This window comes from Hippocampus zosterae, chromosome 13 (assembly GCF_025434085.1).
Source record: "Hippocampus zosterae strain Florida chromosome 13, ASM2543408v3, whole genome shotgun sequence".
NCBI classification, from domain to species: domain Eukaryota; kingdom Metazoa; phylum Chordata; class Actinopteri; order Syngnathiformes; family Syngnathidae; genus Hippocampus; species Hippocampus zosterae.
The window spans coordinates 4,933,334-4,945,838 of NC_067463.1; the positions used below are offsets into that span (position 1 = coordinate 4,933,334).

The 12,505-nt window shown below is 42.5% G+C and overlaps 1 protein-coding gene and 1 long non-coding RNA gene across 8 annotated transcripts in view; one reads left to right on the top strand and one right to left on the bottom strand.

Moving 5' to 3' along the window:
* The window catches only part of LOC127612873 (uncharacterized), a 187,287-nt gene extending 185,610 nt beyond the window's left edge, over positions 1-1,677 (bottom strand). Inside the window, exon 1 of the long non-coding RNA XR_007965986.1 lies at positions 1,470-1,677. This is a non-coding gene — a long non-coding RNA (uncharacterized LOC127612873). The remainder of the gene's footprint in view (positions 1-1,469) is intronic.
* Positions 1-12,505, top strand: part of inpp4b (inositol polyphosphate-4-phosphatase type II B) — a 148,382-nt gene that overhangs the window by 125,643 nt on the left and 10,234 nt on the right. For 5 of the 7 annotated variants that reach the window (XM_052083612.1, XM_052083614.1, XM_052083615.1 and 2 more), the window contains 4 exons: positions 199-307; positions 5,801-5,984; positions 9,490-9,747; positions 10,807-10,975. In XM_052083612.1, coding sequence (XP_051939572.1) covers positions 199-307; positions 5,801-5,984; positions 9,490-9,747; positions 10,807-10,975 — 720 coding nt within the window. The remainder of the gene's footprint in view (positions 1-198; positions 308-5,800; positions 5,985-9,489; positions 9,748-10,806; positions 10,976-12,505) is intronic. The other 2 variants (XM_052083611.1, XM_052083613.1) reach the window with 1 other exon arrangement.

The following is a 12,505-nucleotide window of genomic DNA, read 5'->3' on the forward strand; positions in this document are numbered from 1 at the left end:
GCTCGCTAAGGTCTCGACCAAAATTCTCAATGTAATACGTAAGAGACATATTGTAAGCATTTTCTTCCCGAAAAATAATCTGTGAAATGGCAAATTGGCGACTGTTCCCAAACATATAAATTAGCACTTCTTAACCCTATCAATGAAGCGCACGAAGAAGAGCGCGCTTTATTTAGCGTCGTTCTGTTTTTTTTGCAGACGCGTCGTACGACATTGTCACGGCGGGCGCCCCGGCCGCACACTTCCAGGGCTTCAAAGGCGGCGGTCTGCAGCGTCTCCTCAGCAGATACGAAGCAGAGAAGAAAAGGTGCAGTGCCTCTCTCCCGTGAAGAGTATGAAAAGTACTGTTTGCTTGAAACGTTCTTCATTTTTGCATTTTTTTTAAAATGAAAAAATAAACACAAATCGGTGAATTTGTCAAGAGAGACATTTTTGGATTTGTCTTGGAAGACGAGGGTTGTGAAAAGAAAATGTGCCCCAGACACCTGCTTGACCTGTCAAACCAAAATTAGTCGGCACGTCTTATAGGCCAAAAAGTCTCAAGGACCTCGCCATCAAAGGGAAATGGAATTCCAAGGGATCGCACTTTGAGTCACTCCCATCAAAACCGACTGTGGGTCCAAATGGTCAAACGGTATCCTGGGCCGGGGGAAGGGTCGCCAGACCGTTGTACTCGATGTTTCTATGTTCGCCCCTGCCCCAAGACCAAAAAGCAATTACTCGAAGGAGGCCACCAATGTGATTTCCTCCAAGCTGAAAGATGAGCACTCCCGGCCCGTTTGGGCAAGTCGAGTCATGTGTCGCCGTTGTTCCCGGTGTGGTCACTTGAGTGATGCCAGAAAAAATGACGGGTGATTTTTTTTTTTCTCCCCTCACTGCCCAAGCTCCACGTAGATCGTAGAACCATTACAGTCCACGCCAGATCCAATTAGTGGTGGACTTTGCAGCAGCACCACACCAGGAGTGGACTGCAAGGAAATGAATGCAGAAAAGGACTTTTTAAGCCATACAAAACTGAAGACTTCTTCTCGCTAAAGAGGTAGTCGTTCCTATCTCCCAGCATACTATTATGCCGATAAACGAAACATATTGTGAAGAATCCATTGAAGTGAAAAGGGAGAGATTAGACTTGAGACACAATCGTCCAGGGAGACAAAAGCTTTTGGCTTCATATTTGAGTTAGCTAATGACTCGCTGTAGCTTAAAACTTTCCAATTTTCTGCCTGGCTAGTTGCCGCCGAGAGCCTGGCGCTTCACCTTATCCGCGTTTTGACTCGGCCCATTTGACAATCCTCTTTACAAGTACGACTTAAATGTTGTTTCCCCACACTCGTGCTGAATTTGACTCTTATCTCCCACTCTTACTTTTTGTACACCTTGCTAAAAATAGGGTAAGAAAACCCACTCAGGCACAGGGAGAACATGCAAACTCCACACAGAGTGACAGGAACTGGAATCGAACCCTGCACCTCTGCACTGCGAGGTCGACGCGCCAACCGCTGGAGCACCGGGCCGCCCTGAACGATTCCAAATTTGATCAAAAAGATTTCAGGTTCATCCTTAACGCAGAAAGCCGTAAGCCGCATCCATGCGGTGCGCGCAGACAAACCACACGCTGGCTTTCATCTCCACGTTGGCAATCTGCTCACTGTGATATGAATCCATTACACTTGGGAGACGGACAGAGAAAAGAAGCCGAAGCACCGATTGTGTTTGTGGCCTCCCAATGAAAGAGCAATTTGTCTTTGTTCAATGCACCCGAGAAAGGAGGCGGGGATGTTGGCCCGCTGGATTGTCCCATGCGCGTGCGTGCCTGTAGCTTTCAACATCTATTAAAAAGCTCACATTGGCCCGAACTTGGCAATGAGCGGCACGCCTGATGTGGTTTGTCTTGCAGGATGGGCCCCGAAAGACTAGAATCAATATTTGCTCTTCGTATTCTTCGGGAGGCCGCGGATGAAAGTGCACCCGGCATTTATCTTCCTTTAATCCATGCAGTCTCGCTTTAATTGCTCTTATAAAAGTCTGCTTTAAATGGAACCCTATACGCTGTGCATTTACTCAGCCGGTCTAATCTTACATTAACGGCCTCTTTTTGACTTGGACAGATTTATATTTCCGTAAATATATTTTTTCGTTTCAGGAAAGACCTGAATATTGCTCTTGGGACAGCAATATGAATTCGCAAGTAGCCTGTTCACTAACAAACGGTACAGTGGACTAAGAAGGTTGGGTTTAAGATGTAATGTCAGGCGCCATTGAACAAAGTAGTTGTCGTCGTAGTCGTAGTGGTGGAAGTACTTGTGGGACAACATGTCACATAATAGTCTCCTGGGTGGTTTAGTGTCCGACTTAATGCAACATGGCAGAATGTTAACAAAACAACTTCCTGCTTGTGCCAGAAAATCCGGGACATTGACGTAGGTCCATTTTGTATACTGTCACTGGTCTAATTTGGCTCGCAAGCCAACAAACTGTCAGGGTTGAATTGGGTTTGACTTTGTTTTAAATTTTTCCAAATCACAACAATTCCAATAGATAGATAGATCTAGCTAGCTATAGTTCGATAGATAGCTAGATAGATAGATAGATAGCTAGATAGATAGATAGATAGATAGATAGATAGATAGATAGATAGATAGATAGATAGATAGATAGATAGATAGATAGATAGATAGATAGATAGATAGATAGATAGATAGATAGATAGATAGATAGATAGATATAGATAGATAGATAGATAGATAGATAGATAGATAGATAGATAGATAGATAGATAGATATAGATAGATAGATAGATAGATAGATAGATAGATAGATAGATAGATAGATAGATAGATAGATAGATAGATAGATAGATAGATAGATAGATAGATAGATAGATAGATAGATAGATAGATAGATAGATAGATAGATAGATAGATAGATAGATAGATCGCTGCTAGCTAGCTATAGTTTGATAGATGGATAGATTGATGGATAGATGGATAGATTGATTGATTGTTTTCCTCTGGTTACAACGCTCTATACTCCCAATTATGACCCGGTTCAGACAATCGGATTCGGATTCACTCGGTCAGCCTTTACAAAGTACGACTCAGTCCCATGTGTCCCGATTATGGATATGCTTCCCTCCAATTAGGATACGATCCTGTTTTGTCGAGTGATGATATTTTTATGTGTGGTTTCGATACATTTCGCTCCAATTGCAACACCAGTCACCTGATGCAATTCAATCCAATTACAATCGAATTCCGTCCAATTACAATACGATCCACTCAAATCAAGGCTCACTCCAACTGACCTGCAATACGATTTGATATAATGGCATGCAAGTATTCCACCCCCCCCCCCCACATCGTTATTATATACCGTTCCGTTTCATACTATTGTGATTTGAACTTTTGAAAGTCTTTTTCTTATGTCTAAAAATAACGACCGCACCAACTACACTTTCAGGAAATAGAAATCATGTAGATCCCAAATGCTTTCCCCAGCCAACCCTTCGTACTTTAATTATTTTATTTTTATCCCCATACCTCGTAATTTGGAGCAAGGTGTCTTCACAGAAAACAAGAGCAAGTGGAACTTTGAAGTCTTGCATCTCAACTAACCCCCTCTAAACAAAACGGAAAATAACAAGTTCTTCGGGGGAACAAAAAGCCGAGTTGTGCTAATACGGGGAGCTTGTGGGATTGTCTTCACCTGCATGGAAGTGTTAATTTGCCTTTGGAATTCCAGGTGGAAAAAAAGAGCACCTTTGTGTGCCTATACCCCTCGGTGTTCAATCAGACATCTCGAGATTGTGAACGTTTCAGAAGTCATTAGCATGCCTCGCAGATTCGATTGCCTCAGAGACAGCCTCAGAGAAATGCCGATGTGGCAATTCACGTCTCTCGACCACGTCTTTGATTTAAGGTGAGCGGTTTGTGCATTGGGATTTCTTGTGGCAGTGCCCTTTGAAATTTTTGGTGTGCTCATTTTGGACCACAAGGGGGTAGTGTAATACTTAAAAAATAAATACATGAAGAAGAAGGTTTCCTCTAGTCTAAACTCAGTGAGCTGCATTCATATTAGTCATGTACCCCCTCCCCCCACAGAGGATAAAGAATCTAAGCAGGGTTGTCTTGTCTATATGTTTTAAAGCGTTCCAGCTGCCTTTCTTCAGCCTGTTTATGAAATATTGCATTGTGTGTGTGTGTGTGTGTGTGTGTGTGTGTTCATTAAAGTCGTGGGCAAAGTTTATTTGGTTAAATACATAACTAGGGCTGAACAACGAGTCTAATTCAAATCGACATCACAATATACGCAAAAAGAAGTTTTTTTTTTTTTCAAATGGCTGCACTAAAATAGAATCATCCGGATCCAGGCAATTTCTTTCGACTATGCACCCACTTGAGAAATGTATTTGGATCCTCATGATTTTATTTTGTGCAGCTGCTTGATTAAATAAAATTGAGTCCATTCAAACATACCATTAATTTTTTTTTCCTGTGGAGTGGAATGCAATTTTCACCTCGCAAGAGCTGCAATTTTTTTTTTTTTTTTGGAAGGGTGGGGGGGGGTTAAAAGCAGCTCTCTGGTTTTCTCTCGCCAATGACGTCTTGGGACTTTGTGCCTCTCGGGGTTAGCCTACATTCAAGCTTTACAAATGACTGCGTCGCTCATGGCAGGAAATCGGGTGGGGCGCGAGGAGGAATTTGGTTTACAAAATTAATTCCAAGTCTCTTCTGGAATGTTCACCCCGAGAGAGTGTTTGACTGGAGTAATTTGCCCCGGATCTAGGAAGTGACAAAAGGTGTTTTTGTCTGAGACTAAACGGCTGCCTTCAAAGTGAGGAAAAGATGAAGTATTCATAAAGCGACACACATGAAAAGACATTGTACCCGCGGCTTGAATTTGACAGCTCAGCCTGGAAACCTGGAGAGTGGTTAGTTGGGAAGTGACGCAACAACAACGCAACACAATATACAAAGACACACACACTCAAGTGTGAGATTATAGAACAAATATAATTTATGCTAGTACACGAAATCACAGGTGTGCCGTGTGTGGACTTAATAAATGTATTGCGTGTTCCAGTGAGTATTTATTGATTCTCATTGTGCTGTATGTTTTTTCAATGGGCGGAATTCACCTGATTCTTGGAATATTACAAACCGAACCCCCTGGGATTCTTTTCTGATTAAAGGCTCGAGAAATAAACACGGCTTATAACAGTTAGTTCATTTTTTTCCATGAGTTTATTCTTGAAGCAATATTACTGTACTCAGAAAAAAATAATAATCTGGTTATTTCTCCTAAATTGATTTTTGGAGAATCAAAAATAACTCATGTTTTTTTTCCAATTTATTTAAAGGCTTTATGTTATAATAAATAATAATATGTACTGTCATCATGTAATTTACAGCAGGCTTTAAAAGGCTTTAAAACAGAGATGCTCATCAAACATCAACACCACGCTTCTAGCATGTTCCCAATCATAAACTCATGTGGCCTCAACTACTGTATTCAGTTCTTTGAATTCTTCAAAATAAACAAACCACCTTCGTAATACTATTTGCCAGAATTTTCTCCTAAATAACGCGGGGTGTCGTGAAAGTCCGCCAACAAAACCCAAGACAATAAAAATACGATCGATGAGTAAACGGAACGGTGAAATCGAGACTCTACCAGATGAGAATTGGCCTGAGCGCAAAAAGAGCAATTCATTTTCATCTTCCTCAAATCCGCAAGTTTTATTGAAGTTGGAGAAGATCAACCTGTTGTTTGTGTTTTGTTTTTTTTTTTGTCGCTGCAGCTTCAGCACGGCCTACCAGTGTATCTACTATTCCCCGGAGCACACGGCCAAAGCTCAAGAGGTTCTGAGCAGCGTGAGCCTCCTGCAGCCGCTCATCGGCACCTTAGCGGACCAACTACTTCACGCTGCTCACGAGCATTCTCCTCCCAGCCTGAGAGAGGCGCTCAAGAACCTCTCGGACAAGGTGAGGAAACCCAAAAGCGCCGTGCGCCATTTATCCACTCGCGTGCGTATTTTCTCAACTCGATAAGACGTACTTATGATAGGACTTTTGTTCTCGTCTGACTTGATTCTTGTATTGTTACACGGCTTAAAAAAAGTGTCTTTTTATAGCAAAATGAGTCCCTGTTGCAGTCTTAAATCCGCACGTTGGCTTTATTCCGGTAATATTACGACTCGTTCCTGGAAGAATGTGACTTGATGATGATGATGATGGTGAGCCTCGCAGCTGATCTGAGCGACACGCCTGCCGCTGACATCTTTTTCTTTTTTTTTTTCTATCAGCATAATTAATGAATGACATCTGCTGCTGTCAGACTGCAATCTGTTGTGCCAGAGATTGTTTTTAGCCCCGCGTGGAACAGAGCCCAATCAGCCCGCGTTAATTGCCGGAGCTCACTTTGCTCTCATCCCTGATTAGACATGTACGCACCTGCCAAAGGAAATGTCGGCCCTGGCCAGTGGACGCCCGTCAGGGGGGCCCCCCCAAGATCTCTCTTTTAACTGCTTGTTGTAAGGTGTCCTTGAGTTTCTAGAAAGGCGCCCACAAATAAAATGTATTATTATTATTATTATTATCTCTGATTGGAAACTTAAACATAAACGTGTGCGTGCACGCACACTTGAGTGACAAAGTGTGGCTCAGTGAGAGAATGTGAGTGAGTGAATGTGTTAGTGAGAGGAGAACGTAAGAGTAAGTCAGAGTGAATGAGAGAAAATGCATTTGATACTCAGGGGGCATGACGTACATCGTTTTGCACATGCGAAATATGAAAGCCGCGATGAGTTGCGCCGGCTGATTTCGCATCTTTAACACTTTGAGGGACAGCGCTGACGACAGTGGACAGCTTATCATGTTATCAGGTGGCGGGTGTCAGTTTTGGTGCATGAAAGGGTTAATTAGTGGATTTGAAAGGCAGCTTCAAACGAAAAATGACCTTTTTTTTGCCGTGGATTTTTTTGGGGGGGAAGGGGGGTGTCAAGGAGAACTTTATATTTTTAAAAGGTCCAACTTTTTTTCTCATTCAATTTATTTTTTTCGGGACATTCATTTTAATTTCCTTCTACTGCATTTTTTGCAGGGTCTTCCACCCCACCGCCACCCCCACCCCTGTGTGTATTTGTGGTCATAATTTCAATATGGCATCGTTGGATTGGAGCAAACAACCAGTTGAATTTTAGTCTCGCCTGACAAAATTCGCCTGACATTCTTGTTGGCTTACCTGGATGGAGAGATTTCCTGCATCTTCCAATGTACAAATGTTGTATTTTTACGTCGGTTGACCCCCCCACCCCCACCGACGTAAAAATGTTTTCTTCCTATTTCTCCGCTCAAGGTGTCCACAGAGGCCCATTTTACCGCCTCCACAATCACGCACATGCAGGTGGAGTGAGGGACAGAATGTCTCCGGGGTGGCATCTTGTGGCTTCATGTGTTTAAAAAAAAAAAGAAAAAGGAAGGAAATGCAAAGTTGCCATTTAAGCGCTTCCTCGCTCACAAAGAGCCGACTTGCTCCATTTTGAGGATGCGTCCTGCGGCGCTGCCAAATGCCTTTTTTTTTTTTTTAACACACCACAGGAGAGCAGTTATGTTATCACTCCAATGCACCGGCGACACAACAGTGGATGAGTTGGAGCAGCTGCTTCAAGACATCACCAAAGTCCCAACTGCTGCTTGACTAAAAGCATAAAAGTGTGCTCGCTCCTCACTGTTTATAGGACGATACTTTAGAACAGCGGTTCTCCATTTCACTCCCAAGTGTCAATTTAAAACAAACAGTTTGCGCCGATAACCTGTCGGTGATCATGAAAAAAAAGTAAAAATAAATTGAAGCATCACAAAGAAATGACGTTGGAATTTGAAGGGGAGAAATGCATCAAGGAATGAATTATATATATATGTTTGTAAATATATTTCGCCAGGCGAGGTTGTCCCCCAATTTTCCCCCCATTTTTCTTGGAAAAATGTAAATTAAATCTTTTTTTGAAGAACTGTTTACATATTTTTTTTAAATGTCACTTAACATGCAAATTTTGTCTCTTCTGCCGATAGCTGGGGTCAAATATACATTCATAATCTTGACTTCTTTTTTTTTTTTTAACAAATTAAAGTCTGACCAGAATATTTTTTTTCCTTTTAATTTTTCAAAAAAAAAATGTCCAGAAAAAAATAAACCAAAGATTCATTATTTAGAACATGTTAGAAGAATGCATTTGTCATTCAAGAGAAACCTTTCCAAATATTACAGGAGTAGATTTGAAATTGTTCAAGGAAAATGAATGAATGTTGTCATTTGATGATAAATTCTCCGAAATATGACAAGAACAAAATAGTAGTTTGATAACAGAAAAAGTTGTGATTTTTATTTTTTTTCAAGAGAGTGAAGCGGAATGACTTTGCAGCTTGCTGATGAAGGGCTTCTCGTTTGCTCGGGTGTAATTGCATCGCCGCCAACATGACTCAGGAGAGCTTTTATCACTGTCACTCTGGCGGGGGCAAGTGACATTGGCGTGTTCTTTATGAACGTCGCCCGTCCAAGTAATTGAATCGTTTGTTGTTTTTGTTGATGCTCACCGGCCGGAATGTCTTGGAGCCGTTCTTTTTTTTTCCACCTTCAATCCAAAAGGATCCTACAACTACATTTTTAAATGTGACATTACACTCAGTGGGAAATACATTTACTGTATAATTATGGTTTCTTCTGCTCAAATTTTGTTTTTTTGCTTTCTTTAAAAGAGAGGGGAAAAACATGTTCTAGCAAGGGAATACTGAAGCTAATATTGACCGATTGAAGATTTTTTTTGCTGTTTTTTTAGCGGGTGCAAGAAAATCCTTGACTGTCTTTATGTTGGAATGTGTAAAAAAAAAAGACAATAAATCGGCCATTTTTATTGAAATAATATTGGCCAATTAAATCTACCGGGTCCTTTTGAATTGGGTATTACCCCCACCCCCTCTCAAATTTTAAACTTTCCATTTCAAGCAGGTGTTAAACTCGAGGCCTGGGAGCCAGATCCGGACCGCCACGTCATTTTATGTGGCCCGCGAAAGCAAATCATGTGTCAACTTTGATGATCCTTCCTAAAATCTTTCTTGAATGACGTTGAGCTTTTGCAAGAATTTGTTACCTTGTTTAAATTCACTTGAACAATAAATGAACAAACAACAAATCGTTGACTAGTAATCCATCAATTTGTTGTGTACAAGTACTGATCCGATTTGACCATGAAACATTGATTCAGTTTCGTAACGGCCCTCCGAGGGAAGATGTAACTCCAAAGTGACCCGTGCAGATTACTGTGACCTGAACGACTTAGAATTTTGCTTTAAGACCTAATTCGATCTCACTCTGGCGCTCCTGCTTCCGCCGACGCTGCCTTTTGGGTATAGCGATGCACTAATGCCAGCTGTCCGCCCCCCCCCCCACCCCCCCACCCCCCCGGCTCTTCTTGTCTCTTACCGGCTGTAGACGGAGCAATTTGTCCACACGCTCAAGGATGAATTGGTCAAGTGCTCCCTGTTGGCACTGCATGCCGCCCAGCCCGGCTACGTGTCCAAGAACCAAAAGAGCGGCGAGCGAGACCCGAGTCCCATCCGGACGGCGTCGCCCTTGCCCCCCGCTGTCGACGAGGCCATGTTATGCAACAACGTGGAAGGCTGCACGCAAGGCCTGAGGCGAGGTGATCACTCCATTCCGCACCACAAAGAGTACGACGAAGAGGAATGGGTACGTGTCTTGTCACGTTTTGTTGTTTTTATTGCACTGAGCCATTTCTTGTGATAATAAATTTGGGGGAGGTGGGGGGGTTAATCAGTAATAATTGTTGTTGCTGAAAATCATCTTGCTTTCGAAAGTTGGAATTTACTTACTCATGGGTTTGATCCCTTCCTGCGTGGGTTTTCTCTGGGTACTCCGGTTTCTTCCCACATTTCAAAAAACATGCATGGCAGGCTGATTGAACGCTCAAAATTGTCCCGAGGTGTGAGTGTGAGCGCGGATGGTTGTTCGTCTCTGTGTGCCCTGCGATTGGCTGGCGACCGGTTCAGGGTGTCCCTCGCCTACTGCCTGAAGACGACTGGGATTGGCTCCGGCACCGCCCGCGACCTTTGTCTGGATAAAGCGGTTCAGAAAATGGATGGATGGATGGATGGATGGATCAAAATGTACCCCAAAAGCTCATGTATGGTTGTGGCCAAAACAAAAACGAATGACATTTCCACTATCATATTTAGTGGTAGCAGCAGGTGGGAATGCATGGCAACAATAACTATTAGCAGGCAGGTATAGAAAGGACCATAGAAATGCTGCCAAGGAAAATGCCAAATGAACAGAAAATGAAGGCTTGAGGATGCAATTTGTGAAGTCAACTGATGGATGAGGAAGTCGTGAACTCTGCTCAGAAATCACAGCTTGAATTGGGTTGGCCTGAAAGGGTGCAACAATACACTTGATGTCCAGTTTTTGGTCATGTCACTCTTGTGACTGATATTGTTTGTCTTCACTGTGTTTCATGGAAAATAAAAAGGCAGTGAATTCCTTTTTTTTCTTCTTTTTTCTGTGACTGAAGTTATCATGACAGTAACGACTTGTCCACAACTGCCCTTCATTTTTTTTTTTTAAGCGTAATGTTTTTCTATGAGAGTCTTAGAGCATTGTCCCCGGAAACCCTGGCCGCATCATCCATTGTCTCTCGTCCTTGTTTTTTAGAGTGATGTGGGCTTCCTTCCTGTTGATTGGTTAGTTGGTTGGTTGGTTAGTATCGTGTGTGTGTGTGTGTGCGTGCAGTGTGTGATTGTTGGATTCTTTCAGGACAGAATTTGGGCCAGTGTGGCCAAGCGGCTCAACTGTGTCATCGCCATGGTGGACCAACTGGCCGACCAGGACGAGCGCAGCAAGCAGGAGCGTAGCGGCGAGCAGCAACAGCTCGCTGATGTCATCACCTCGCACAACCCTGGTAAGGGATTTGTTCATGATTTGTTCTTGCCACTGAAGTTGGCCCTATTAGAGTCATTGGACCATTGCCAGAGATCATTCAATTCCTTTCAATGCGCAGTGTGTGTGTGTGTGTGTGTGAGCGCGCGTGCGCGTGTGTACGCACGAGCGTTTTGGCCGTAGGAGACATTATTGATACAACACTGCCCCTTATTGACAGCTAAGAGAATTACAGTATTTAAAGAATAGTGATGGGAATTCCGGGTCCTTTTAGAGAGCCGGCTCTTTTGGATCGGCTCCCTAAAAAGAGCCGGCTCTTTTGGCTCCCAAATGGCTCCTCAGTTTTTTTTGTTGCTTAAATTAATTTAATACCAAAAATAACGTAATATTATGTGTAAAATGTAAAAAAAAACGTACTAATGCAAAAAATAGACATATCAAATATTTATTATTTATATGACTTTATTTATATTCTTCTGAACATACTGTTTTGTTAAGCGCTTTGTTACAGCTGCCGCTGTTGTGAAAGCGCTATGTAAATCAGCATGTATTGTATTGTATACTCAACATGGAGTGCTACAGAAATAAAAACAAAGTACAAAGACCCATCTCAAAACAAGGTCGTCAAAAAGTTCCAATCTCTGAATGTGTATATTTATAAGGTTTTAACTATTTACAGTAAAACAACATAAGTACGCGTTGAATACCACACAACAAATTATAAATTAAAAATTGTAAAACAAAAAGAAAAAAAGCAGCATCCAGGTAAAGGTTTTAGCTTGTCTTTAGCGAAGATCGGCATGAAGAAAAACCAAGTGCCTCAGCTTTGAGTGGTTGATCCTCTTTCTCCTCTCTGTTAATATTTGCCCTGTTTTGGAGAAGATTCTCTCTGAGGGGACAGATGTTGCGACAACACACAGCCAACACAAAATGGATGAAAATCCCTTGCAATCATTTTACCCAGTTCCTCATCAATTGTGTTCTGTTTTGCTGGTTTTATAGCTTTTTGCATAAAGTGGCTCATAGAGCTCTGGTTTGTACATCTAGGCAGTTGTGACATCACAGTAGCAGCAACAGTTGCAGACACACTAGCACCTTCATTAATAGCTGGTTCCCTTGCTTGTCTTTTCTCTTCAAATTGTACTGATGGGTGGATATTTCTGATGTGCCTGTGCAGGTTATTTGTGGAGCCTGATCTATGGGATATTTTAACCTTGCACAGTCTACACGCTGCCTTTGAACTATCAATTAAATTGAAATGAGTCCATATTTCACTGCGTTTCCTATCCATTTTCTCACCTTTCCACTTTCCACCGTGTTGTTTTTTTTTTTTTACTTACTAGCTCTCTCGTCTCCTCGTCTGTATTGTTCGGTGCTGCTCAGTGTGCTGCTGTGTGTGTCTCTTCTCTAACCCCTCCCCCTTGTCTAAACTGCACCGTGTGTGTGTGTGTGCGTGCGTGCGTGCGTGCGTGCGTGCGTGCGTGCGTGCGTGCGTGTGTAAACCTCCCCTACCCGCTCCCCAAAGAGGAGCCGGCTCCCAATGAGGTGGGAG